This window comes from Trachinotus anak, unplaced genomic scaffold (assembly GCF_046630095.1).
Source record: "Trachinotus anak isolate AG129_WGS33_773 ecotype Australia unplaced genomic scaffold, CSIRO_AGI_Tana_v1 ptg000002l, whole genome shotgun sequence".
NCBI classification, from domain to species: Eukaryota; Metazoa; Chordata; class Actinopteri; order Carangiformes; family Carangidae; genus Trachinotus; species Trachinotus anak.
The window spans coordinates 13,636,150-13,663,639 of record NW_027273853.1 but is presented as its reverse complement, the minus strand read 5'-3'; the positions used below and the strand labels follow the sequence as shown (position 1 = coordinate 13,663,639).

At 40.1% G+C, this 27,490-nt stretch overlaps 2 protein-coding genes across 4 annotated transcripts in view; one reads left to right on the top strand and one right to left on the bottom strand.

Moving 5' to 3' along the window:
- Positions 1 to 76: 76 nt before the first annotated feature.
- On the bottom strand, positions 77 to 27,411 carry LOC139633719 (RNA polymerase II elongation factor ELL). Of its 3 annotated transcripts, XM_071499607.1 has the most exons (13): positions 27,251 to 27,411; positions 23,728 to 23,775; positions 13,234 to 13,361; positions 12,524 to 12,678; positions 9,774 to 10,015; positions 8,976 to 9,100; positions 7,138 to 7,252; positions 6,021 to 6,477; positions 5,454 to 5,517; positions 4,784 to 4,955; positions 4,632 to 4,676; positions 3,662 to 3,695; positions 77 to 817 (listed from the first exon to the last, which is right to left on the bottom strand). In XM_071499607.1, coding segments are annotated over exons 1-13 (1,725 nt in total). In that variant the 5' UTR covers positions 27,389 to 27,411; the 3' UTR covers positions 77 to 815. The 3 variants fall into 3 exon arrangements, with proteins under 3 accessions (XP_071355708.1, XP_071355690.1, XP_071355699.1); XM_071499589.1 differs by lacking the exon at positions 77 to 817 and having other exon boundaries at positions 3,431 to 3,695; positions 27,251 to 27,410; XM_071499598.1 differs by lacking the exons at positions 77 to 817; positions 23,728 to 23,775 and having other exon boundaries at positions 3,431 to 3,695.
- fkbp16 (FKBP prolyl isomerase 16) overlaps positions 27,351 to 27,490 on the top strand; it is a 31,385-nt gene continuing 31,245 nt past the window's right edge. The window contains exon 1 of the mRNA XM_071499619.1: positions 27,351 to 27,447. The gene's annotated coding sequence lies outside the window, so the exon portion shown is untranslated. The remainder of the gene's footprint in view (positions 27,448 to 27,490) is intronic.

Sequence of the window (27,490 nt, the reverse complement as noted above, 5' to 3'; positions counted from 1 at the left end):
GGTTCATTGAAAAACATTTGTGGTTCCGTTTAGACATAGTATTACGCTGCCCTCTTGGGGAAACACGACGCCATGCTGAATTGAAAAGAGCTTTATTTTTCAATTTTACTCAGACAACGATACATTTTTTTTCTGAAATCTTTTTTTCAAGAGGATGACGTTGTGATAAAGCATCCACCATCAAAAATTGCAAAAATATATTCCATTTCCCTTTCACCATACTTTGAGTTTTGCCGTGAAAAGAATGATCAGACTTTGCAAAGAAGAATCCCATAAAAGAACAAACACATACAAAGCAATAAATAAAGAAATTTGTTCTCTTACGTGGATCAACTGCAGCAAATCATAATTGACAAAATGTTTAATTTCACATTTCCATGGAGGCATTGTTTTCCAGTACCAACATACCAATTAGGCACACCTGTATGAAATATACGGAAACAGATTCCTGGGCTGAAAGTAGAAATAAAATAAAAAAATCCAGGCAATTCTTTCAAATATACATATATGCAAATAGCTAACATAAGATGCAGTTTACTTGGTGTCCTGGAAAACCTTGCATTTTTAAAATGCTGAATTGACTGGAAAAATTTTCTAATTAAATATCATGTCAGTGCCAATTACATATCATACATTTTGCAAGGCATTTGATATGAACTTGACCTAAAAATGATGAACAAAGCACTTTGAATGGTGGCAACAGTGTGAAACTACACATGTAAATACTGCTGGCCCAAGTTTTTTTTTTCCCAGTTTACCAATGATAGGCAGGGTGGCTCTGCTTTCCGAATGAAAAGGCACCTTCAGTAGTTAGCTCCTGCAACATTAAAAAAAAACATCACAGTAAGCAGTTGAGAAGCCTCTTACGTCCAGGGTCTGGTTTCCCAAAACATGCTAAAACGAATGGTACGATTATCTTCATTCATACTATGATTCAACTGGTATTTTGCTCACAGAGTGTCACTCACAATGCAATTTGTTCGATTAGAATTGATCAGTATGACTTTAGTGGTAAATGGGAAGCCCCTACCTTGAATTATTTCTAATTATTAGGTATCGTGTTTAAATTATGTTTTGTAGACATTTTTATCCTGCCTTTATTTTAAGAAAAAAAAGTACCTTTCTGCTCTGAATTTAAACTAATTCACAGACCATGCCTCACTGATTTCCAGCCCCAGTACAGAACGATCACACAGGTGTTTTCAGTTGTTTTGCCTGATCCGACATTTTCTCAGGTTGGGTGGAGCCCATGTAGCACATTTGCTAAGCTCATCCATATGAATACCGACTAAAGAATCAAAAAATAAGAGGTGTGGTCCTGAGAAGTGATCGACACAGCCAGAATAATGAAAACATTTCTGTAGATATGCCAGAGCTTTACGAATCCAAAGGTTTTAGCTGATATTTAATCCTTTGAACCGGTAAACACTGTTTGGGCTTACAAATATAATTTATTCCAATAGTCAGTGCTAATAAATATTCCTTTCTTGGAAACTTTCATATGTGCCAAGACAGAGTTGCTGTTGCTGGTCTCAAATCCTTCAAACATCCCAGAATGCCAAATGTCGAAAATGAACATGTGTCTGCAAAAGAGCTGCTAAATATGTGATTGTGAGTATTTGTACTAAGAAGACAAGCATTTCTGCAATGATTCAATGACTTTCGATAGTGGTGCTTGATAGCATTAGACAGTGAATCAAATTCCTTTACAGTTTAAGATTATCGGACAGATTATGAGACAACGAATGAAGCTAAATACAAAAACATTATAAAGATGTACATTGAAAAAACAAGAACAACACAGATTAGACAACTGTTGCACAACAACTATCCAGTAACTGAACTTTCCTTCAAATTAAAAGACATTAACACAAATGCTTTGAACTGTGCAGAGAAAACACAAAACATTTCAGAACAGGGGAACCAGAATCTTGGAAATGTCTGACATACATGTTAAGGCATATATTAACTTCATTCTCCCATTTTAAGTCATCATTAAGACAACAGTTGTGAGTACAGCTACATTGGCGCAAATGTCCAGGGGACACTGAAATCTGACTACTATTCTCTACTTCAGGACACAGCTAATAAAGGAGAAATAAAAATTACAGGTTGAGTGTATTCAAATGTACCTTCTCTGGTACAAATAATTCCAAAAAGTCTAAAATGAACCAAAGTGGTTTGAACTGAGTGACCAACCCACAGTGCCATTCTCCACATATTTCACACATGGGGCTAAAAATAACACAGTCACAGTCAATGTTTAAAGGCCTCTCTATCACATTCAGCAGAATAACATCAAAATGTAACACTCACTGAAGTGAAATATTGTTATTCAATCAAATCCCATAAACACCATCAAGACTTCAACCAAAGCAACATCATAGACTAGTTTGATTACCAAGATAAATACCCTGTAAGCTTTTAGAACTACACGTAAAGTGAAAAGTTCTGTTTCATAGAGCAATTTGTAATCATTCATCTACAGTGTAAATACAGCATGATTACTGTGTGCACTGTAAGTCAGTAAACCTGTAACCAGATGTGTGAGTTAATAATGTTTTTTCATTACATTGTGAAAAGGCAGTTCATGGTACTGTAGGCTACATTTGGATAAGATTAGCACAATCTTGAAACCTGCATTACTGTACTGCGAGGAGTGGCTTTATGGCATTCCAATATTTCTTACAAATGAAACAGGACATTGGCGGAAAATTACGTGATATAATTCCTTATGATCAAAGCCCAGAGAAACTGGTGCTAACAACAGATTCTGGGTGAAAACACAATGTAGCACACTTTGAAACAACACATCATCTTATGCTTTAATCTTCATTTTGTGATTATCTTAATGATAAACTGCGCTAAACCTTTGTATGGTCTTAGTCCTGCAGAAATATTAGTATTGTATGAAAGATACATTTTGTCTAGCCTTAATGAGATGTAATTTGAATTATATGAATTTGTCAGTTTGAATGTGGTCTGAAGAGAGATACCCTGTTTATAGCATGACTGTTACTCTAATTATGTAGTCCTATTGTTGTAAATAATTAATAATTAATGTTAAATTTGTCAGCGTTTGACTTCCCATCAGCAAACGGCAAATACACAAATTCCTCTGTATGTTAAATATAAAGACCTTAGTAGCATTTGTTTTCCCCTAAGATTGATTGTACCGTCAATTTAATACTTTTTATAAATCAATGCCCTTGCAGTTCTGACAAGATAAATTATAGAATAAAAATGCAATTAGGCAGGAAAGATCACATCTGTTTTGCATTCCAGGAAAATGGTTTTGGCTTTTACTGTGTCATCTCACCATTTTACAGCAGAACAAAATCCAGCCATTACAGCAATAATCATAGATGAAAACCATAGTGTTAAAGGGCAACATCAGATCACGAGTCGGTGGTCTCAGCCCGCTTTTGAAAAAAAAAAAAAAAAAAACCCTCCCTCCTCAAATCCAGGAGGAGTAAAGTGAAAAGTGTCTCAGCAACTCCAGGACCCAGCTGGGCAGTCTTTGGGTCCATTAGGAGTCTTTTGGTCCAGTCATATTACACCCTGCTGAGGGTAGAGGCCAGTAACTAGGAAAGTTCCTGTGCCCGGTCATAATCTGTGATCAGGCCTTTGATATGCGACAGTTTCTGATGGAGATACTCACATCGCTTCTTCTCTTCCCGATAGCCTGGAAACTTCTAAAAACAGAAAAGAAAGATGGAACCAGTCAGCTTTCAGTAACACACACTGAAATCCAACACGATGGGCCTCATGCAAGAACATTTTAGTATTTTTATCTTAAAGCTCTCTTTGTTTTGTCCCAGGAAGATTGCTTGAGCATTTCAAATTGGATTCAGTGAACCCTCTTAACTTGACAAACTTGCTTAGAAATGGCTTTTTTCAACCTTATGAATGCCACGTGTTGGTTGTGTAGCTGCTTGTTTGTGAGTAATCACATTGTTACAGTACATAAGGCAGCTTTTTCTGCTATTTTTGAGGGTAGGTTTCACTGAGATAAAAACATGATTAATTTTGTTGCCTCTGTAGACTTGTGTTATTAGGGGATTACACAAGAATGCGATCAAAGCTGTGTCAGAAATAAAGCAGGAATGAACTGACATGAGGTTAGATGCCAAATGTTTTGCCAAAGCATAACAATCCTTTACTGACTAGGAGGTTATCCAGGGGACATGACATATTAAATAATCATTTATTTTATTACAGGATGATTCTCTGGACAGCAGCCTGCTAAACACAAAAACCTTGACTGAGGCTGAATTTTGCTTTGTTTATACTGTTGTGCCAAACTACTCACACCAATGTAAAGAAAAGTTGTCTAACCTCATTGAACTGGACTTGGAGTTTATTTTACTTAATTAATTAAGGGATTTATTCATGTATTTATTGACAACACATTCAGATTAAGGCCTTATAATTATCAAGTCCATGATTGTATTACAGGCCTGGGTAACGAGAAAATTTTAAATACAAGAAAACTGGTAAATGCAATGCATTGTCTTAAATTCTTTATATGAGCTACTTAAGAGTGAATATTTTCATATGAATGGTCTTGCATGAGGTCCTGTGCATAGTGCATTAAGTGTTGAATGAGATGAAACTTAAATCATTCTTACTTTCTTATACTTTCTGTACTTTTGTAGTATTTGGTCCTCCATAAGCTGAAAAGGTTACAAAAGAGAAGGTGTTAGGGTGCCATGTATCAGATCTGTTTACTGTTTGGTGTTTTGATAGAAACAGAGCAGCAGGCTTCTGGTCCAGACAGTACCTTGTACTCCTGTGTTCCCGGGGAGAGTGTGTTGATCTTTGAGCCCAACTGAACAAACATCTCTGTGATAGCCCCAATCCGGTCATGAAGAGCTCTGTATTCATCGTACTCGGCACAGAAGTCGTCCTTATACTGCTGACGCTGCTCCAGTGCTTTTATGGTGCTGTATTTTCTGAAAAGAGAGAACATAAGCTGTTAGTTAAAAGCACAAGCGACCTTTAGAAGCCAAGTTGTCTCCCCAGTCCTTCCACTAGATGGCACTGCAGATCGGTGGAGTGAGAGTTCTGACACGTCACTGATTTAACAGCATGATGTGTCGACCAGATGTATAAATGTAAGACATAAGATAGTTTGTTTTCAAAGTCATTCTCAGTGATGCTTTGTGACAGGTCATTTAGACTTATTTTATTTCCCTTTTATTTATGTGAATGTTTTGAAGCTGAACCTAAAACCCTTTAGGGACAGGCAAGTTTGTCTTCTCCTCAACAGAAGGTTGGACACTGAAACCTAAACTTCTCAGTGACTTCTCAGTGACTTAGTGATATCAACAACGACTTATGTGGATCCACTGATGTTGTGACGATTATTTGGATTTCATTCCTGAATAATAAATCCCTTCTGAATCTGGGAATATGACATTAATAACGACATGATAAGTATTCAGTCTTACATTAAATAGTCAGGCAGTTCTTCTGCTGAGGTTCGATTGACAGGTGTTTTCTCTCCCTCATGGTCTGTAGATAGGAAAAACACACACGCACACACATTGGAAAAAAAAAAAAAAGGTTAAAGCAATCAGCCAATGCAAATGTGATAATGTGCCCATCATATCAAGGCTGATGAAATCATTTATCACTGTTTCCGATAAGAGATCTGATCCAAGGCAAGCAGTGACGTCAACAGCCCAGAGTAGGAGGCAATGCTGCCTGCTGACTCGCTCGACCGTAGGTCACCCAGCTGTTCCACAGTCAATCATCAACAGACTAGAGCTGGGAGTAAGGACTGGAGGGCGGAGAAAGTGTTACAGTCCTAACAACAATCACTGCACTCTCAAATGAAAATACATGAACTTCAGCAGCAACTAATTCAACCCTGAGGATTTTTTTTCTTTCTGCTCAGTGAAAGCTGATAATCTTCATGGCCTGAACAAATAATATAAAAGAGATTCATGACAGCACAATAGGAGACACAAAGTATGAAAACTTCTGTACTGTTTTAGCGTTTTAATGCCATTTACCTTTGAGATTTTCTTGGCTTTGCTTCAGGTCTGGGCTGGTCTCTATCCAATCTGGTTTTAAGCGCTCTCGTTCTTTGTCTTTGTGCTTTTTGGACCTCTTCTTTTTATGTTGGCCATTGGTGAACTGTTGTTCAGTGCAAACAGAGGTGTCAATGTGTGGGGGCTTGGGGCTGGGAGCAGTAAGAGCCGGCTCTGTCCTCTCCAATTTGGGAATAGCAGATGACCTGCTAAGTTTGTGTGGCGAGTACAGACCATTTGGGCTCCCCTGGAGATGATTGTTGGTTTTGTCGAACTCCATTTTGATCTGTGCACTAGAGTTTCTGTGACTAGAGGAGCTACGAGCAACATTGGTCCCGTAGTCTCCATGAGAAGGCGACTGAAGAAGTAAACACTGGTCCAATAGTCTTTGTTTTTTGGGGGTTTGACAGCTGGATGGGTCAGAGGGCAGTGGGCGTTTCTAGAGGGGAAGAAAATAGAACACATTGATTGGCCTTCATGTTTTAGATAGCAGAGGGCAAGTCAGCCAAAAGGGTCTGTAGCACATACATAAGTTACTCTAAAGCAATAATTCAATGCTTTTGGGAAAATATGTATGTTGATTTTCTTGCTGAGGATTAGATGAGAAGATTGATATTGCTCCTGTCTATAAGGAAAGCATGAACTTGGAGCCAGCAGCTGGTTAACTTAGCTTAGCATAACTATTGAAAACAGGGGGCACTGCTAGCCTGGTTCTGTCCAGAGGTAACAAAATCCACCTGTTAACACGTTACATCTCATTATTTTACTCTGTACAAAACCCTAAGTATATAACCAAGAATATGATGTTTTAATGGGGGTTTATGTGACAAATGATTTCTTGGCCAGGATCAGTAACTTCATAGAGTCTCTGTTGGTTGTTGACAACTGATCGCTGCCAAGAAATAGTGTGACACATAACATTAAACTAAGTAAACTGGCTCCAGGTGCATAATTACTGCATGAGACAAGAGAGTGGCAAAACTCTTCTCATCTCACCCTCAAGTGAAAAATATCTACAAAAAAAGGAAATACTATTCTTAGTTTTATGAGAAGGAAGATGGAGGGGAAAATAGAAAACTCATTCAACGTGAATAATTACCACAGAAAGATTCTTGGCAGGACTGAGTTGTGAAGGAGAGTCCCCAGGAGCTTTGTGGAATGACTGGTTGGACTGGGGACTCTTCAACTGGCTACTGTGGAGTGGCTGTAGTTTCCTGAGGAAAGATTCAGAACACAGTACCTTCAGTTGTACATGAAGTGCCAGGTAAAAGGCCCATAGAGCTAAACAGGAAGAGGCAGTATGTAGGTCATAAAGTTCGCTTTGGCAGATTTGATGAGCAAGTGGATGAGCAATCATCATTTATTATGACACGGGTTCTAGAGAAAAGACAGAGACAGCAGCTTTCCTGCAGGGGAAATTCATTCATGAAAGTCACTGACATTACAAAACTGTCAGTCTTTTTTAAATTAATCAGAGGTTTTTGTATGCTTCTGTGGTATGTTTTGTTTTGTGTCTCTGGTGATACAATCTGCAGGAGGCAACCATAAAGACTGAACACAGTCCAGTGAACAGAACAATAGCAGCAGATTTAACCTCTGTTGGACCAAACCCTCTTCTCTGTTAATCTGCTTCCTACAGCTCCTTCCTTAAACAGACGCCACTACAAAGAGACACTCCCACCAGTGGATTCATGCAACCCTCTTAGTTTGGTCAGTGTGAGTGCAATCAGGGAACATTAAACATTAACAGCAGACACTGAATGACAGTAGCAAGAAAGTCTGAATACGAAAACCCTATACAAACAAATGAATAAATACACTACAGGAAATAAATGTGGCTTACAGTTTTTTTTGGTCACAGTTTTATCACACCTGGTAAACAACTTCATGACTACAACTGTAAGCCTTTTACACTTAGCAGGGGTGGTGAACAGAGGGGGTTGTTAAATCATCCAATGGGACCTGCACTTTTACCAAAAGACTCATGAAGCACATGGCCTGCATGTTTACTGCCAGGCAGAGGAAACGTATGAGGGGAGAAGGCTCACCCTGAAAAGCTCAGCCTTGCTACTCTGAACCTTCCATGCTAATGCCGTTTGGCAACACGGTGCAGGGAATATTTTCCTCTGCTTTGATGTGTCCATTAAGAGATTCATCAGTGCAGAGAAGTAGTCATTTGGAAGCTCCTCTTTCAGCATGATCACAGAGGACTTCTACATTAATTCAGTGGCCTTTCTGTATTAATGCCAGCACTGTCACAATGCATCCATCCCTTAGTCTTTTGTATTATCTGCCCAAACGGGACTCTAAAATAAATTTAAAGCACTAGGTTGACAGTTTGGAAAATATGCTTCTTTTCTTTCTTTACAAGAGTTAGATGAAAAGATGGATACCACTCTTACTTCTTTATTGTAAATATTAGGTGACAGCCAGCAGCTGATTAGCTTAGTTTAGACACAAAGACTGGAAACAAGGAGAAACAGCTAGCGTTAAGGTAACAAAATCTCGTACCAGCACTTTGAAGCTCATATATTAGCATCCTTAAGTTTCTGCTGATTACCACACAGTGATGACAAGACTTTCAGAAGTTGCTGATCCCAACCCAGAAATAGCCCAGTAATAACCCCTGTCAAACTGCATTGAAATTTTCATTAAACTGAGATATGTTGTTAATTATTGAGCTTTAAAAGTGCTGGTAGGTGAATTTTGTTACCTTTGGACGGAGCCAGGTAAGTTGTTTCCCCCTGTTTCCAGTCTTTATGCTAAGCTAAGCTAACATGCGGCTGGCAATAGCTTTATATTTTGCTCACAGGAAGGGAGCAAATATTTGTATTTCCTAAAATGGCGAACTATTACATAAAAAAAGTATACATAACATTTTGTTATACATTTCCAAGTCTCTCAATGAAACTAAACACAACAATTTTTAATACCCACCTGATCAGGAGCCTATGGATGAGTTGCTTTTCCTCTTCTAGGTATCCAGGCCAGTCTCTCTGGACGTGTCTGTAGAGCTCATCCTTCAGAGAGTAGCTGTGGTCTTTAGGGTTCAGTTTACCAACCTGAAATACCAACAGCTCACAATGTTAATAAATCAGCAGAAAGAGGACAAATACAACAGGAAAGGAGGCCAAGTGAGGCCGTAAAAAGCACCAAACTGTGTTAACCTGCAATGCCACCTGATATCTAAATAAAACAAGACCTGTTTGTGACTTGGTGGGTTTATACTGTTTCCATGGTAAACAGTTTAACCCTTCCCTTATACAACTTAATCCTGCTGATACAAATCTCCCCAAACCAATCACTTTCAATTCTGAAAGTAGTCAGATCCCAGCTGGAGACACCCCAGCCCTCTCCTGCCAAAACACAATCTTCTCCTCCAAAGATAATTAAAACACAGCCCTAATTACAGCTACCAGCGGCAGCAGTCTTCAGTTTAGCATTGCAGTGGGACACTCAAACATTGTGAACACAGGAAGTATGCCTGAAATAATAATGACTTCACCTTTGTAGGGAAGACATTTTATAACTGTACATCAGTGTCTCCACATTAGTATCATTAGCTAAAACAGGGACTCATTTATGTTTCTAGTTTGAATCCTTGTCCTGATACCATGTGATGGTAAAAGCAGCTAAATTTGTATATATCATACTTTTCTTTTACATCTTTGCTTCTGAGGATATATTATTGTTACTCAACAATGTTTTTAAATAGCAATGTGCCAGATGTCTCACCTCCTCCAGTACTGAGGTCAGGTCGGTCTTGTCCTTTGGACTGGCCCGTTCCCTCTCCAACCACAGTAGCAGCTCAGGTTTCCTGTAGGGCTTTAAGGCCAGGAGATGAATGATGCGATCCCTCAAGGGGCGATGTGCCACAGGGCTGGGAACCAGGCTCCTCTTGTTGCTGGGGGAGTGCTTGTTGCTGCTGTCTGAGCTTGATACCAGACCCTGCTTCCTCTGGACCTTCACACACTTACCTGCGATCGAAACAAAGGGACACACAGCATAGTTTCAATATGACTCTCACAAGGGCAGGTTTCTTTGGCCACCTAATCAAGAAGTTATCACAGCAGTGATCTAAAGCTGTTTTTGGATGGCCATAAAGTTTCTACCCTACACAAAACTGAAGAGGAGCAAAGAGATTATAACTGATCTGATAACAGGATTCACATACGTTGACAGTATCCTGTAATAGAACAGCCGACATATCATTCCTAATCCTGTCCTCAGGCCAGTTATACAAATCACACTGTGATTTTGACAGACAGGCCTACACACGAGAGACAACCTAATAAGTTTTTATCATTATATCTCCCTATTGTCATGCAATCTGCTTTATGCAAACACAACAGATGCAGTATGTGCAGCACTTAAAGCCAAATCTGAAAAAGCAGTTTACACACAGACAGTAAATACCTTCAACATTGTACTGTTGAGGCCTTGGTGCTGCAAGTGGAAAACAGTGACAGGGGTTGACAGTGGGGTTAGCCTACCGCTGAGTAAACAGAGGAGCATGGAAACTAAAGCAACTAGCATAGAGAGGCCCTTTCTTCCTGTTGCACCACTAATTCAGTTAGACCCGGACAGGCAGTACTTATAGATATCTGCAGACTGTAATCTCATTACAACTTTAAGCCATACTTTGCAGGTTGCTATAGGTCGAAGACTGACAGCACTCTCACAGAGACAATATGTTAGACTTATATGTATCCAGGACATTTTACAGTACACTAATACTGTTAAAACTATTACAAAATATTTTCACTTTCCAAAAGTAACTTTGGATTTTGGTTTTAGCAATATATACAGTATTCCTTGTAAGATTCAACAGGAGTGTCTTTAAATTTGCTGTGCAAAACGCAACAGTCTTGCAGAAGCTTGTTTCAACATCTCACTTGAACCAGGTCATGAAGATTTTAGGCAAATATCCATCCTGCACTGAAGCAACCTGCACTGCCACATTTCAAACAAGCAGCAACAAGAGTCATTGTTTGATGGTAATAAATTAGAGGAGCGTGAGGGAAGTTTAAGACTCATGGCAGCTTTTGTGGAATGATACTTCCCATGATGACAGTAATGTCTTATTAAGGATCAGGAACTAATGTGCTTTACTGTAATGTGGGCGTATTTGTGAGCAATTATCAAACACTAAAAATAGCGGCTGTTGTGCAACGATGTATCAATATTATAGAGGAAAATAATAAACAACTCTAAAGTGACTTAGTAACTCAGTGGAATTTATTTACAAATGCAAGTTGTGCAACACCAGGTGAGCACAAATTGTTACTGCCTCCTGTCCACTGAATGCAACTGAACTTTAAATCACACACTATTGACTAAATGGTTGACATTGTTCTACTCTGTAACCTGTAATTGTGAGTTGATATATGGACATTTTTGTTCTGATGAGCATATCATTATTGTACCATTAAAAAAAGATGGTCAGTCACCACAAAACAACTGTGCTGTGTGTTCCACAGCATATGGCAAATACTGTGATCCATAACCCATTCATTTCACTCTCTGGTGCCATGGAGAAGGGAATGGCAGCTTGACAGCTTGGAAACAATGTTCAAGTAAAATGGGATATCAAGTTCTGCATGTTTCTAACTAGCGTCTCTTGTATCTTTTCCAACTTTCATAAGATGCATACACCTGCCAGATATGTTGCATGAGTTTTTTTAAAAACCTCTTAGAGACTATTTCTGCAGCAAAGCATGTTATGTAATGACTAGATACACAATTTCCAACAGCTGGCTTCTACAGCAATTACCCTAAACATTATATTGTGGCATTTGTCTACACAACATGTTTCCATTCTTAAAATATAATCTACACAAGCATTTAAACTCATGGAACCTCTAAATGTCATGAAACCTCTTGGATTCATCATTTATCAAGATGCAGTATGTTCAATTTAACTGACAGTGACTCTAAAACCAAGGCAAGGAGAAGGCAGTGAATAAAGACAGTTAATTGCAAGAATGAGATCTGGCATGAAAGGCCCACATTACTTAAAGTGAAATGTGGCCTCCTCTTTAGATGGTATTTAGAAACAATTTATCAAATGAAAATGAATTCAATTCCAGTCAGTGCAATTATAGTTTAGGCAAAACTTCTTCCATGTGAGACTTGTTAGCGCATACTTCTGGCAAATGCAATCACATTAATGGTGCTGGCAGGCAAGCTGGCACAGTGCCTGAGCAATCTGGTCAAAATGAAAGGAAAATAACAAGAAAGAGAGGCATCCCTCTCGCATGAATAATTGCAACGTAGCACTTTGATCAATTATGTGATAACTTCCACACCATACGGCAATTATCAGCAGGATGACATGGTGAGAGGCAATGGTTTAGAAGCTTTATGGGTGCATGAAAACTCTCCATTTATCTGTCCTTGATCCCTATGTGCTTGAAAGCTGCAACATAACACTGAGGCTTGAAGACACAACAGCATGTAGTTAGAGCCATTAAGCAATAGCTTACTTGGTCCAGGCTTGATCTCGATTGCTGAGCGGCTCCAGATGTCCTTCTCCACCTGAGACATGCGTTCCCTAGTTGTCTGGTAGGAGTCATCTGTGGCACAAACTGTGATCTTGTCCTGAATGCTGCCCTGGCCCTCCAGGTGATCCCTACCCTCCCTGTGTGTGGGACAGAGAACAAGAGAGAAGAGTTGAGAGTTTAAGCTTTCAAATTCTCTGGCTTGGCTCAATTCACTGGCCATTTGTCAGACGCAAGCATTAGGGATTATTGTTGTCATGCAGTGATATGTGGTGTTGTCTAACACACACATAACTGGTTCTGTGACTTGTGTCTGCACGCAAATTCTTGTCTTGTTTCATAAAGCTTTATCCTTAACCACAAATTTGCAGTTATAAAGACCAAAAGACTCCAGTAGAAATAAAGAAGCTCTAAAGTAACCCTTTAACCAACCCTTTGACCCTGCATGGCCACAAACACTACCTCTCTGTTCTCAGTTATTACTGGTCACGCCTCTGTGGTCAGTTATAGTATTACAACCTTTTGGTGTTATTGTAGTCTTGTCTGAATGTTGCCTGACAGTGGTACTGTCTGTTGTTGTAGACCTGAAGAGAGAGGCCACTGTATGGTAAGGCCCTGTTGTCTCAGTCTCACACCAAATTTACTATGAATTCCATTTGTGGTTAACAGTGGAAAGGCTTATGTGTCCCGCTTACCCTGAGACATACTGGTGAATGCAGTCGAAGCTGGACTGAGGCTTGTCTTTGCTGTCACTGGATAGGTAGAAGGAGAAGACTCTGAATCCATCAGGAGATTCAGGGGTCGGCGCTGGGATCTTTATATACTGTTCAAGACAAATAAGGAAACACAAAGCATGAAATTATGAGAAACATTGTTTAGAAGTTTGAGATCTTCAGTATAAAAAGTAAAAATAAACACCAGGCCAGTTCTCCATTTCTGTTTACGAAACCCATCATGCTAATTTTTAACCTCTAACAGTTTTACAGTGTTGTTACACGCTTGCTTGTATCCGCTAGCATTGCTAATTTGAATGGTGTGTTATGTAATAAGCATGTTTTATCTCTCACAGATGTAGCCTGATCTGATTCTATTTCAGTGGAAAAACACTGGATAAAATAAATCAACATGACATGTCAACTTCTTTTATTGAAACTGATGAGAGCAGTCTTGACTTGCTGGTTTTTGTTTTTTCACGCAATAAATGTGACCTAAATAATCTCCCAGTTGGGCCAGTCACAGAGGCAACATGGGACCTCCCAGGTCAGGGATGATGACCTGTAGCCAGTCATGGGAGGAGCCTGTCTGAAAGGCAAAACATAACAATAGTATAGCGGACAGCTTTTTCACTTGGGAAGTAACCTCTCCTGTCAGAGACTGTCCACGTCTCCCTAGCAACAAACAAGCCAACAGGGTGAAGTCTATCTCTGTCAGAAACCTGTTACATAAAATGACCCAAAAACCTACTTCCACTGAAAGGACAGTTCAACATAGAAAGTCATTAACCAACAGGTAATATGTCCTTTAAAACATTCGGCAGCAGCTCTCCTATTCACTGCCTGCAGCTGTGTTTCAGCCTGAAAATGGACAGTTTAGTTTTGTTGATAGAATGTCCTAGATTCAGATGAACCTCGATGATTATCCCCCCATCCTTGACGAGTATGAATACGTGCTTACTGATGAATAACACTTGATGTGAGATTGCTGCAACAGCTCAAAGTTTTCCTCTTCTTCTCTTTCACTTCTTCTTGTAGCAGACCTTGTTGTATCACCTCAGGTCAAAGTATACAGACATTTTTAACTGCAGGTTTGACGAAAAACAAACGGTCGGATGGACTTGAAGCTGCCTCTTTAGTTATCAGTCGTAAGTGATTGATTAAAAGCTGACTGGCTGAGAGCACAGTGCCCCTGGCAGATGTGGCAGGCAGGAATATAGCTGTCACAAATGCCCAGTCATGCAGCAAAGCCATAAGCATTTTTTTTTTTTTTTTTGCAGCACAGAGCCAATGGCTACAGCTCTTCTCCTCGACAACCCCCCCTCCTCTTCTAAAACCCAACGCATGCCATTCACCCTACCCCCATCAGCCTGAAGCTTTCCTTCATGTGCACAAGCCCACCCATGTCAACACAAAACGTAAAGCAGCCCACAAGGCTACAGACACTTGAGGCACACAGCTGACCATTAATTCTGCCCTATTTAAGTCCGACCGTTCACATGAAGAGGTGAAGCAGAGTCCTGCATATGTCTGCTTCGGGTTTTACGCTAATTAGGAACGATTAACCAAAAAAGCATCAAAGTGAACAGGGCCAAGGGACGAGCCATGTCCTCAGGACCTATTGCTTTAAGAGAGTAAAGTAGTAGCTGCCTTTACCAAAATTACAAGCAACAAGTCGCCAAAAGGCGGGTTATTGATGTAGAGAAAGGCATGTGGAAACACTGCTTTTGAATTTGTTTTTAAAATGAGAGTCCCGCTCTCAAACAAAAGCTGGCATGCAATAAGATTAGAGTACACATTTACGCATTTAGCATTGCAATAGTGCCACCACTTCTCCTCTTTCAGTCCATGGCAGCAGAATGATCCCCCTCCAGCCATGCATTATTTTTGCCTGTCACCCCCATCCATGGCACCGTGCACACTTCACATTCAGATTCTAATCAATGTCACTCAGGTCAGACTGTTCAGAGGTCGCCCCCGTTTTATTCACAGCTTCCTTCTCAAGCTTCATAACCATATGTCATTTAACCCATTAGTTCCCAGTTTCTGACTCTCTGTCTTACTGCGGGATCACAAACTTAGCCCCCAAAGTGTTCCACAAAAACAGCTCAAAATCTTGAAGATTGTAGCCACTCTCATAAGTATATGATAAATATGAAGCTATAGCCAGTTAGCTTAGCTTAGTGCAAAGACTGGAAAGAAAAGGGAAAAAGCTAGGCTGGCTCTGTCTGAAACTAACAAACTATTTACATCTCATTTGTTTGATCTAATCAAAATCAAAAGGTCCCTCATTACTATCAGTCTTTTAGTAAAATATTTATGTAAACAACCCTGCAAAGGTCTGATTTGCAGTATAAGCAATGATGTGTAACTTTTGATAAACTGTGGCCACTGTTGGATAAGTTCAAACTGTAATGCTTTAAATGATATTATATTATTTTATCCCTGATTGTGGTGCAACATTGTTGTTTACTGTAGTTCAAAAACTCTTCTTATGCTTCTATTGAGTCTCTGGTTGACAATGCCAATGTTTTGTATCTTTCACACCTCAGGAAATATCATGTTACCCAGTCAGTCAGTGACATTTTTGCAGCTTACCAACAACAAGAAGGACCAACTCAACAACTCTGCAGTAGCCTGAACAACCAGAAGGTTACAAGACAGATTTAAAGAGTGACTGCAGAGTACACTAATCGTCACAGCCAGTTTATACAAACTGGCCTGTTTCGTCATCATCCTACCAAGCCTGATAAAATTAAGTCTTGATGTGTTTAGTCAGTGACACAACTTGTGCCAACAGGTTTGTGATCCTGAAGCTGCTGTCAGTCAAGTAGCAGGTGTAAATTTACATAGAGATGCTGAGTCACATACATCTCTGTATGGAGCTTTTGGTCTGGTTCCCTGAGGTTGTGTGTGTGTTTGTGTGTGTGAGTTTCCGCTTCGTCTTTTTTTAGGCAGAGGAAGCCTCACACTCCCACAGGTCACATGCAGGGAGTGAGGTCAAATATCTCCTGAGTTACACACTTATTGACGGTTTAGGTCCTATGTCATCAGAAAGAACCTTTTATTAGTCAAACTCTATGGAACATGTTTTGTACAACCATCAGTTGATAAACACAAATAGAAAAAAAGATATGGAACACAGGAAATGAGTCACGAAAAATACACACAGGGCAGTTCAGACACAGCTAATAGCAGTTCATAGAAAAGATGGCTACAGCCCTCCTAGGTCAAGGACTGGTGAGTCATGTTTACACAAACATATAACAGAAGATGCTCTGGTTACATGACTCCTCCAAACTGCATGTATTTCTGTAAGCATTCTGACAGCAAATTGGTTTCCACTTAGTCCACTTACATTTAAATAATAATTTACATCCACGTCAACAATATGATTGGGTGGCGCACACATAGATAGTGATCAGGTTCTGGTACAAAATCTAATCTACTAACTAACTAATCTTATGATGAATAAGCTAAATGCTGGCATTGAATACCCAAAATATTCAATTCTTTTGATTTAGAAAGATATGTAAGTGTAATTCCCGTAATTATAAAAAAATATTCAAAAAATAATAAGATATTTATGTTTTCAGTTACATTTAAATATTTTATTTGTGCTTTGAATTTGCTATACCTACCCTAAGAGTTATTAATAATTATGGAGATAACTATTAAATTGGTGTTATTTGTCCAGCTCTGAATGAGGGGAAGAATTCATTAAATCGCTTATGCTCCATAGTATTATAATTATGATTGTGTGAGCCATTTAATCTAATGAGTAATTAATCAGAGAAAAGCTTAATGGGGTATTATTATTATCAGAGTACTATTAACACATGTCAGTTTAATACAATTGAGCAGCTCTATAAAAGCACTGTAGTGAGAGACGTGTGCATTGTACTTCTCATTATCATGATACAAGTAGAGCCGTTGGACAGTTACAGTCAGAGTAACTAAATGGCATCAGAACAGCAATCCTTAGCACCTTGTCAGTGCAAACCCCCCCATGGAGCACACAGGCTGATACAATAACTGCCTCTGTGGCCTTGGCTCAGCCACATCTGCTACTCCAGGCCCTGTGTGTTTGGAGATGTCAAATACTTTCAAGCTGTTGTAAGGTGTGAACTGGACTGGAACAGAAAATCTCAGCAGGGGTCTCAGCATTTGAGCAAGGACAAAAGGCATTATTGGTGATGTCCTTGTAAAACTTTAAAAATTTAAGTCCCTGGGCATGTTTAAACTGCTCATCTTTGATGAGGTTAAACAGACTTAACCCTGCTATTTGGTGAGGAAGGAAAAATACCTTCACTAAAGAGATCTACTTTTTCCCTTGTCCTGTGTGCTTTTTGCAAGCCAAACATCTGCTGGGAAAGATGAGACGATAGTTTCTCTCTTTGTCTTTCTTTCTTTGCTTTGCAGACGAAAGTGAGAAGGCAAGGTTCCCAGCTTTGGTATTTGGCATGGCAGCATTGAGATGGGAGCGGGTGCCTGGATATGTGATTTACTCTGAAGTCTTTGCCTCCTGCCCCTGTCTGTACTGACACTAGTTACCATTGTCTTCTCATCTGAGCCTACTCAGCCATAGCTGCTCTGTGAGCTGCCCGTCTTTTGTTCTAGCTTCTTCCCCCACAAAGATGAGTGCAATGGCCTGTCGGCCTGCCTGGATTATTCATGAACAGCAGGGACGTGTGGCTGTGTGTTGTTGGGGGGTAAAGGGAGGGATTGGGGGTTTGGGTGTGTGTGTATGTGTATGGAGGGGAGGGGGGTTGGCGGTGGCTCTCAGTAGAGCCAGTGTATGAGGGATGGTCCTAAATAGTCTTCCTTTAGGAATGTGCAGCTCAGTTGAGAGGAGGGGGTAGGATCCTGACTGGAGCAAGTGTATTAGTTCCTGATTCACTCTGTTTATTTGAGTTCATCCAACATGCGATGGACTCCACAAGTTGAGGCTTTGGCCTGACAGTAGAAAAAATCAAACTGTCAGCCATGTGGCAGATGCAGTCAAGCAAATGCATTGATGTTGACAAACAGTGTCCCAGAGAAACGCAGGAGTCACATAAATTTTTCCCATTCACTGTCCTCAAGCTTTGTGCACTATGATCTACAATTCCACTGTGACTCATTTGTTAAAAACAAAGCGTGTGACATCACCTTTTACGGTTTAAATCATGCTTTCAGTGAGCCTGGATGGATGTGGTGGTTCCTGTGCTTGAGGATCTATTCATTGAGGGGGGTTGGTAGAGACAGGAAAAGCAAAAGGAGGGGGGTGGGGACTGACGGGAGTGTGGGGATATGGGGATGGGCAACTGTCGAACATCCCCCAAGGTACTGCCTGTTATGCCAAGCAGAATCTGTCTTTTTTCAAGAAGCTGGGGCTAATCTGTCAACCTTAGAAAACACTCTCCTTCTTCCCACCTCTGACACCCCCACCCCTCTTTACTGTAGGTGCCTTCCTCTTCATAGACACAGGGATGGAGACTATACTAAAAAGCCTATAATTATATTATACTTTAGTGCATTTTTCTGTCATTGCAACTACAACATTTTCTTTTAAGTCAGTTAGACTGTGTTTTTCTGTAAATGTTGCCCCCCCCCCCCCAAACCTTGCCTATTTTGCATTAGGTGGTGATTGGAAGTTAGGAAATTCCCTTTACACACTAATTATTAAAACTCAGATGCAGTGACACCAGTAACGTGTTTCCCTTATTGATTCCAAGCAGTTTCACTGGAGCAACCCCACAAAGCACTTGGAGCACTGAGCTCTACTCCCATTACTGGACTTTTCTCTCCACACAAGCAAGCAGTCAGTAATCCTTTAACAATTTGCAGATTGTGTGTTGGAAAGTATGTCCAAACCTGATTAACTTGTAGGGAAACTTGGAGAAAGAGAGGAAAATCCAAAACATACAACTGAGATGTGATGTTTAACATCAGGTCGCATGGACCAGGAAGAGGTAAGCCAAACAACACAATGAACCTGCTTGAGCTGTCAAACACATTCAACATGCAGCTGTAAGACAGGATCATTGGTCAGGAGTTTTTATATGTGCAGTAATATCCCTGTTCTGTATGAAAACATGATGGGTAAATTAAATTTAAAATATCTGCTTTCCATGTCAGCATCTAGGCACATTATTCTTGATGTTTTGGACTTGGCTATTTTAACAAAAAGTAAACATAGAGAGGCATGTTCTAAAAATCTAGTGAAACTAGTTGTTTTTATCCAGTGTGTATCTTCCACCACCAAACTAATAAGGATTACATAAGCCGGTTAAATCTCTCTGTCTTTAGGTTAAACAATAGCTCTGTGGTGTTGGTTTCAAGCTCTTGGGTTTAAGCTTGAAAGAGTCCTCACTACTGTACACAGAAACACTGCCTGTGTTTACTGGCAATGTTTGTGTTGCTCATATCCTGTTGTGCTTTTTTATATCCAAGACAAAAAATGTCTGTGATCAGACTCCAGTACCGACACTATATGAAATAATCCCTTATTATCTACCTCACTCTATCTTTACAATACCAAATTACTTATTGGATAAATTAATAATTAACAGTTTTGCACAGTAAAATTGTAAAAAAATTTTCAGAGGCCATTTCAATGTCAACTTCCTTATAATCAACAAAATCTTTAAAGATCTTAATTATGCCTGATTTGAACAAATTTAGTTTGTGAAATAAGGCTTAATTCTCTTAAAAGGTTTGTAAGGTTTTGCTTTGCTGGAATTGAACTGTTTTTTTAAATTATGAGAAAACTGGAGAATGTGTGAATAGTATGTCGCTGCAGATTTTTCTGAAAGGTGTTGCTTGCTGACCTATAACCTAACAGTCATTCAGTTTTTAAATCTGCATACTCCCTCAGCCTCTTTTCACAGCAGCCTGTGTTGTTATTGTGAGTTTTTCTCACTGCTATTTCCAGTTTCCCAGTGTGGCGGTTACATCTTTAGTCCTAATGGTTCCAGATTAGCTTGGAAATTTAAATAAACAACACAAAACTATAACAAGAACATACAACTCTGTATGTGTTTCACTGTGTGTCTGATCCCAGCAAATTCATGTTTTTTATATACTGACAAAGGGCTAACTTTGGTCATACTACCTGCCCAGTTTGTGCCACTGATATATGATCTTTTAAAGCTCCCATCTAACCATAAAACACTGCCACAGACACCATGGCATCCTTCGAGATCCCTTGTTTGGAGCTAAAGTCCACAATAATGACAGAGCAGCCAACTAAAGAAAAGTCTTTAACTGTAGGATCTCATGAGTCTTGTTCTTAAAATAAACTGTATGATCTAAAAATCCTAAGGCCAAGTGCCTCTGCATAAACACAGTGGGCCTCAGACAAGCAAAGGACACACAGACTTTTGCCTCGCTTAACACATCTGGATGAATAGGGCGGCGTGTGCCCTTTCAGAAACACGTGGGACAACTCTCCCTCTCACTGCTATGCCACTGGGAGAGGACAGCTCTCAAACCACATTCCTGTTATTGTTATTCTAATTAGCTTCCAGAGAAAAAAAAGGAGAAAAAAAAAAGATGTGTGTGTGTGTGTGTGTGTGTGTGTGTGTGTGTGTGTGTGTGTGTGTGTGTGTGTGTGTGTGTGTGTGTGTGTGTGTGTGGAGTCATACACACTCGCACAGTGCAAAAAGCTTATTTGCAGTGTGAGCGGGAGGCGAAGCAAAGCGGCGAGGTGGCGGGGGGGGACAGTCAGAGCAGCCGTGTGTGAGATAGAGGCCCTGATGTCTCCTAAGGATTCAACCAAGGCATGGGGTGAAATGGCACAATAATCAAGAGGACAGGCAGGAGGGAGCTGAGGGGAAGCTCAGCCTTCACACACAGTCGTCATGAGCATATCTTTAAGAGCACCTCTACATTCCCCTCATCCCAACACCACCGCCTTTATGTGACAGCTGTGCACGTAAAAACAGACAGAGCCATAAACAAAAACAATCACACTGGCAACTGCAATTCAACATTTATGAACTGAGGAGGAAATGAAACCGATGACACACCTGACACAACACAGCATACAGTCCTCAAACGTAATGTCCATGTTTACTATGACAATATTACGCCCATAAAACTTATATTCAGTGGTACAAAAAAATATTGAACCGATCAATTGTATGCCACAAATTTCCAATGCAATAAATGAGATGCAGCGTTCACTTATCACAGGAGTGCAGTGGAACACTCAACAAATAGAAGTATGTGAAGGATGTGCTTTTAAATAACACGCAGTGTTTTAGTTAAGTGGATAAAACACATTATCTAATCAATGCCCTACAGCATGGACCCAATAAATAAGAACTAGCAAGGTTCATTTCTTACTAAATGGATATAGATCATGCCAACACGCAGGCAGCGCTGCCAGACCTAAAGGAAAATAAGCACCAGGTTGTGAAATTCCAGGCCATGGGAACCTAGACCAACTCTAAATATATTTCTTAATCCCTTCTGTTGATTTCAAAGTAATCCAGAATCTAATTTCTTTTCAGCCTTGAGCTTTTAAAAAAATGTGAAAAGGACTGTCTCTCTACTTCTCCTATTTCTTTATAGTTGCATCACCATCTCCACTTTTTTTAAATTTAATTTACTTCCACTGCTACAGATGGTATTTATTAATCACTCCTATTCAGTTCAGTTTCCTCCAATATCATCCAGGTGTAAATATGTTTTTACCCTGTTTAAATTAGTAAAAAAATTAAAAAGGAGAAATATTTAAATGTAATTTATAAGTTTCACGGCTGCCTTGAACACTAGTTTTACAATGATCTGAGAGGTTGTGTTTTTTGTTGCATGATAGGAAGTTTGGCAGACTAGTTACAATAGTCGGCCTAAATGCCGCAGGGTCAGAGAGAAAGGCAGCTGAAAACCTCAGTGTGCTATTTCTTGATAGGAACCCTGGCCCCTGATACCACTGAGCCCTGGAGTGATGCCAGGATAGTGATTTGAAGAATGCCTCTGGTTTTTGTGGCCTTGGAAGTGCCCCTTTACAGGAAATGTGACATGAGCCAGCAAGAAGAAAGATCTGAAAGTAGCAGTCGTAGCTTCAGAGATCAGGCTCTACTGCTGGCAAGTGCCAGGGGACACAAACCTCCTCACTTGCTACATATGACCTCTTGTACCTCATGCTGCTTTTGGGGAAGAAATAAGCTCTAGCAAGCATTTATTCAGCAAACACAAAATAGAGGAATACCTACATCTGTGAGGCTGTAACCCTCCAATGTGGAGAAATAGATACTGGCTATCCTCTCAGTCTGTTTTATGCCAGACTGCCATGTTCACCAACATCCTCCCCCCACTAACGGCTTAATCTGGCCTCCCCCACCACCAATGGTTGCAGCTACCTCATTAATGCCCAATCGTCCAGCTTGGGGACTATTGTCAGAGGGGGAGGGAGCCCATGCTTGAATTCCGCAAAGCAATTTGAATATGTAATGTGCCAGCCAAGATATAATCACCAAATCCTATTCAGTGATTAAAGCACACTTAACTTGCACTCACTTAACATTGCTTCACAGAAAGACTTTTTTTAAGCAGGTCAATCTGCTGTTTTCCACATATGTTTCATTACATGTTTACATAGATCATTTGTGTTTTGGACATATTTTGCGCATTTTCCTGGCAAAAAATTCCACAGCTCCTGTATCATTCCTGTATTTCAAATCTTTCATGTCAGCACAGAGACAACAGGCATACAGGCATGGAGACACGGGGGCTCCCTGAGGTTCGCCAATTCCCCTTCCTCCTCCCCCTCCCTGAACAAAGCCTCCCCAGTTGTGAGCCTGACCCAGTAACCTGGCTAGCAGCCTGGGGGTATAGCGTACGCTGTCTTAGGGCTTCCAGGGCCCGTGTGAGCACACAGGGCCAGCATTTGTGTACAGTCACTTTCGTCAATGCAATCGGCTCTTGCAGGGATTAGAACAGCTCCTTTTAGACAGGGCTGATTGTGTGGTAAAAGTGTAGTAGCCTAGCAGGCAGAGCCAGGGAGGGCGTAATAGTGGCAGAGGCTAATCATGCTGGACACAGGCATCTTTCTTTACGACCGCTTCACAGGAATGCCGTATTTGCTTTCAGTGTCATGTGTTTTTGCAGACTATGTACCTTGTCTCAGAATATACATATGCAGTCCAGGCTATTTAACACAACATATAACTGAGCCAATTAATGACACCTTTCCCTCAGGATTTGGGCTCTGGCACACTAACAGCGACCCATGATCTCTATGTTGATCACTGTATCTTTTAATTTTGATGCTCTAAGAAACAAATGCCTGAATGACACTAAAATCATCCCAACATTTAGAAAGGCACTAGGCCGACCTCTTCGTGGATGCATGCAAGTGCTTATTTGATGCTTCAGAATCAAATAAGATGTGCAGAGGAACTGTCACAAGTGCGCTCCAAAGCATATCAGAACTAATTAGAGCATTCAATTTCTGAGGCATTAGGGAGAGTATGCAAAACATCTTACCCCCTGGCTCCCCTTGAAGCAAATCGCTGGCTGATTTGATAGTGATGCCTGAGGAGGGAGGAAGAAAAGAAGAAACTGGTCACTGATTCAGAAATCACGCTCATGTTTAATCTAATGCACAGCTCATACATTGCAAGTGAAAATATATTGCCATTGTTCCAGCTCTCCTCAGTGGATTTCTCTAGATAACAGATGACACTCTGGTTTGATGAGACAAGGCTTAGTAAACTTTCCTCATTAGATGCTAAAATGCCATAATTGCCATTTCCCAACAGGCTTTGCCCTGATGAATTACTGTCATTTTTCTATATCATATCAAGTCTACAGTTTGAGGGTTTCTGGCCCTAATCTGCAGAGGAATGAGTGTGATTAATTGATCTAAAGCTTACAGAAAACTTTGCTCATGTCATTTATTTTGCTGAGCATGTTTGTGTGTTTCAGCTGATTTCTAAATAATTTAATGAACAAAGGCTAAAACAGATCCCAGAGGAAAGACGAAGCTCCTTCTGAAACCAATTATATTTCTTTAAAAGGTACTTTTTATAAGCCCTCGGTGCTGCGGTTTGTAATAACTGTACTGCTCTCCAAGTCCACAGTGTACCTGGCTTAAACTCACAAACATCTCTTTCCCCCCTAGTGATAAAGAAATATTAAAATAATAAAAAGTGTCTGCCTTTGAGGCAACATGATACACGGTTAATAGGCAGAGAATTATCTGTGAAGTACAGCTGTGCCTGTGATTGACAGCACTCTTAATTTATTATTAATGGTTTTGGGAAATGTCTTCCCTATCGAGGAGTATTGTTATGCTTTTCTTCATCATCCGTTAGCTTTTAATATTGAATGGAATAATAAATATTATAGTGCATAATGTTTGTTACATATTACATACACAGCCGTAGGGCTAAATCAAACTTGTTAAAGATCTGAATTTGGCTTGATTTTTTTAAGGGAGATGGGGATAATTTAAAATATGAGAATAATAATTGATATTTTGGAGTCTTGACCAATGCTGAAACAATTAGTTGAATCATTTATGCCCATTTCTAATAAGGCAGCCTTGATGGAAGCTTTATAAACTGTAACTAACAGCTTTATAATTGTTAATAAATCTTTGATTCTAATACTTTAAAGATGAGTGATGAGCCATTAAGAGGAATTTCAGTTCTGGAGTTGTCCTGTTGTGAAAAATCTATTTGGCTGGTGTTTATCCTTTTCCAGCAGGACCATGTTGATTGCAATCATTTATTAACAACTAGTCAGTAACTGCAGACATGAAGGCACATTAGAGAGTAGGAAACTCAGTGTTAATTCATGGATTATTAAGTTGTCCGACTGCACTATTACTAAATAGAAGGTGTAAACACCAGCCAAAGGGATTTTTTTCACAGCCTGGCGACACAGAAGTTGTTGTTAATTGGTAATACCTGATTTGCAAAGCATTAGTAAATGATTTATTAACCATTAGCAAAGCCATTAAATATGTTTATAAACACTTCATTAAGGGCACCTCATGAAGAAATTATACAGAATAACTGATGAGTCCAGCAACACAAAATGTACATGCAACTATTCTTTATAATCATTGAAGGATTTTTTTTATGCACAAGTGCCATAAATTCACTGGTTCTAATGTCTCAAATGTGAATAGTTGTTGGTTTTCTTTGACATTTATGATAGATCATTTACTGTCTTTGGGTTTTGGACTTTTGGTTGGAGGAAAAAAGGTATTTGCAGACATCAACTTTGGCTTTGGGAAAATGTAATGGTGGTGTCCCACTCCCCCCCCCCCCCCCCCCCCCCCTTTTTTTTTTTTATTTTGCTCTTGTCTACAGCTGAAACTATTAGCTGATCATCAGAGTGTTTCACTGCCACCATTCAAGATAAAAATTTTCACTGGTTCCAGCTTCTCAAATGTGAGTCCTTGCTGCTTTTTTTTTTTTTTTTTTTTTTTTTTTAAAGTCCTCGACAATAAAAACCCAAATTAAACGGCTGTGGGTAATTGGGATTGAGGGTTCTTTCATCATTTTATGGACCAAACAATTAGTCGATCACTTGAGAAAATGCTTGCCAGATAAATCGATGGGCTAGCTGCAGCCTTAATATGATTAGCTATACAATTTTATGTCTAAGAATGAGCCTTTTTTTTTTTTTATTTCTATTTTTTTTATTAACGTGTTTCACAAGCTTCTCTCCTCACCAACAACAGACACGAAAATCACACAACATGTGTAAACACAGACACTCTCTCAGGTCGAGGCTCCTGAGGTCAAAATCTTCCGCACCATGGTGAGAGCGCAGCGGTCTGAAACAGTAGCCTACTTTCTGGGGTGGTCTTTGACTTGGAAAACTTTCTGCAGTAACCTCTCGCTGCCTGCCTTGGCCTGGAGGAAGCTGTCAGGCTGTGCGAGCTCTGGAGTTTACTCCGCTTCACAGACCAATGAGCTCCGGAGCTGGGCGGGCTTCCAGGCGTGTAAAGGGCAAAAAACAATAATACACAAGAACCGAGCAGCAACTTGCCAAGCCCTGCCACTGAGCCCAGTGCTGGCTCCACAGCTGAGCCACCGACTCCCACATCCAGCTCTGGTTCTCTTGTGGCGCACACGCATTACTGTATCCACTTATTTGTTTTGACGGCTCAGAAAAAGAAAAGAAAAAAAAAACACTCAACCAAATGAGCCTTATACTGCAGTCATAACCGATGTGGGACTCACTGTCTTATCAAGCGTTGCTCTGGGAAAGACGCTCGGATAGACTAAATTATCTCGGTCTAAATCTAATGGACCATAAAAGCAATAAAACAGTCTCCCGTTACAGAGGAGTCGAATAATTTGCTTGATAGCTTGTTCATTAATTTATTCCCGAGAGCAAAGCGAGCAGGAGAGCCAATCTCTCTCTCTCTCTCTCTCTCTCTTTTTTTTCCACCATTTAATGACTGACAATCATCTGTATTCGCCAATAATCAAAATAATGAATTTTCAGATGTATGTATAGAAAAACAAAACAGCAGGCTTTTAAAGCTCAGGGCACAATCACAAACCTCTGTCATGTGGGAACTTTAATGCCTTTTGGTTTTTCAGGAAATTACGCTTTTGGTACACACGCAGGCGATCACAATTGAAAAGAGCTTCAGCTTCTCCTTTCCTGCTCAACACACATTTTTAATGAGATCCCTCCGTTTATCAGAGTCTATTGAAAAGCCTGTTATGATCAACATAAATTGAGTCTTGCCTTCTACTGTAGCCTAACAGAGCCAGAATAAACCAGCACAGACTACATTTATCAGACACAAACGCTTCTGTCGATCATCTCCACAGTCTAAAGTATTTCAACTTTACTTTTTTTCCCCAAAAGAGGAAGAAAAAGCTGCGTTTTCAGTCGGGATCGCACAGTTCCCGGAGTTAGGAGCCGATTAACAAAAAGAAAATAAGATGAAAAACACACACACACACACACACACACACACACACACACACACACACACAGTGTCCAAAGTTATAACCCGAGGATTTTTTTTTCTTACCTTCAGGTTCTGGTAGGCTTCCAAGGTCCGGATGGCAGTGTCAGTGAGTTTAACGTGATAGAGAGTTTGATTCGGGGTGTTTTTGTTGATTTTGCCACAGGAGAGCCCATACCGATGCTCCTGTCTCAGCGCTGCCATTTCTACAACTGAAGACCATTGGTGACATTCAGCCTGAAACGTCACGGAGGAGAGAGCGTGTGGGCGGAGCTAACACACACACACACACACACACACACACAC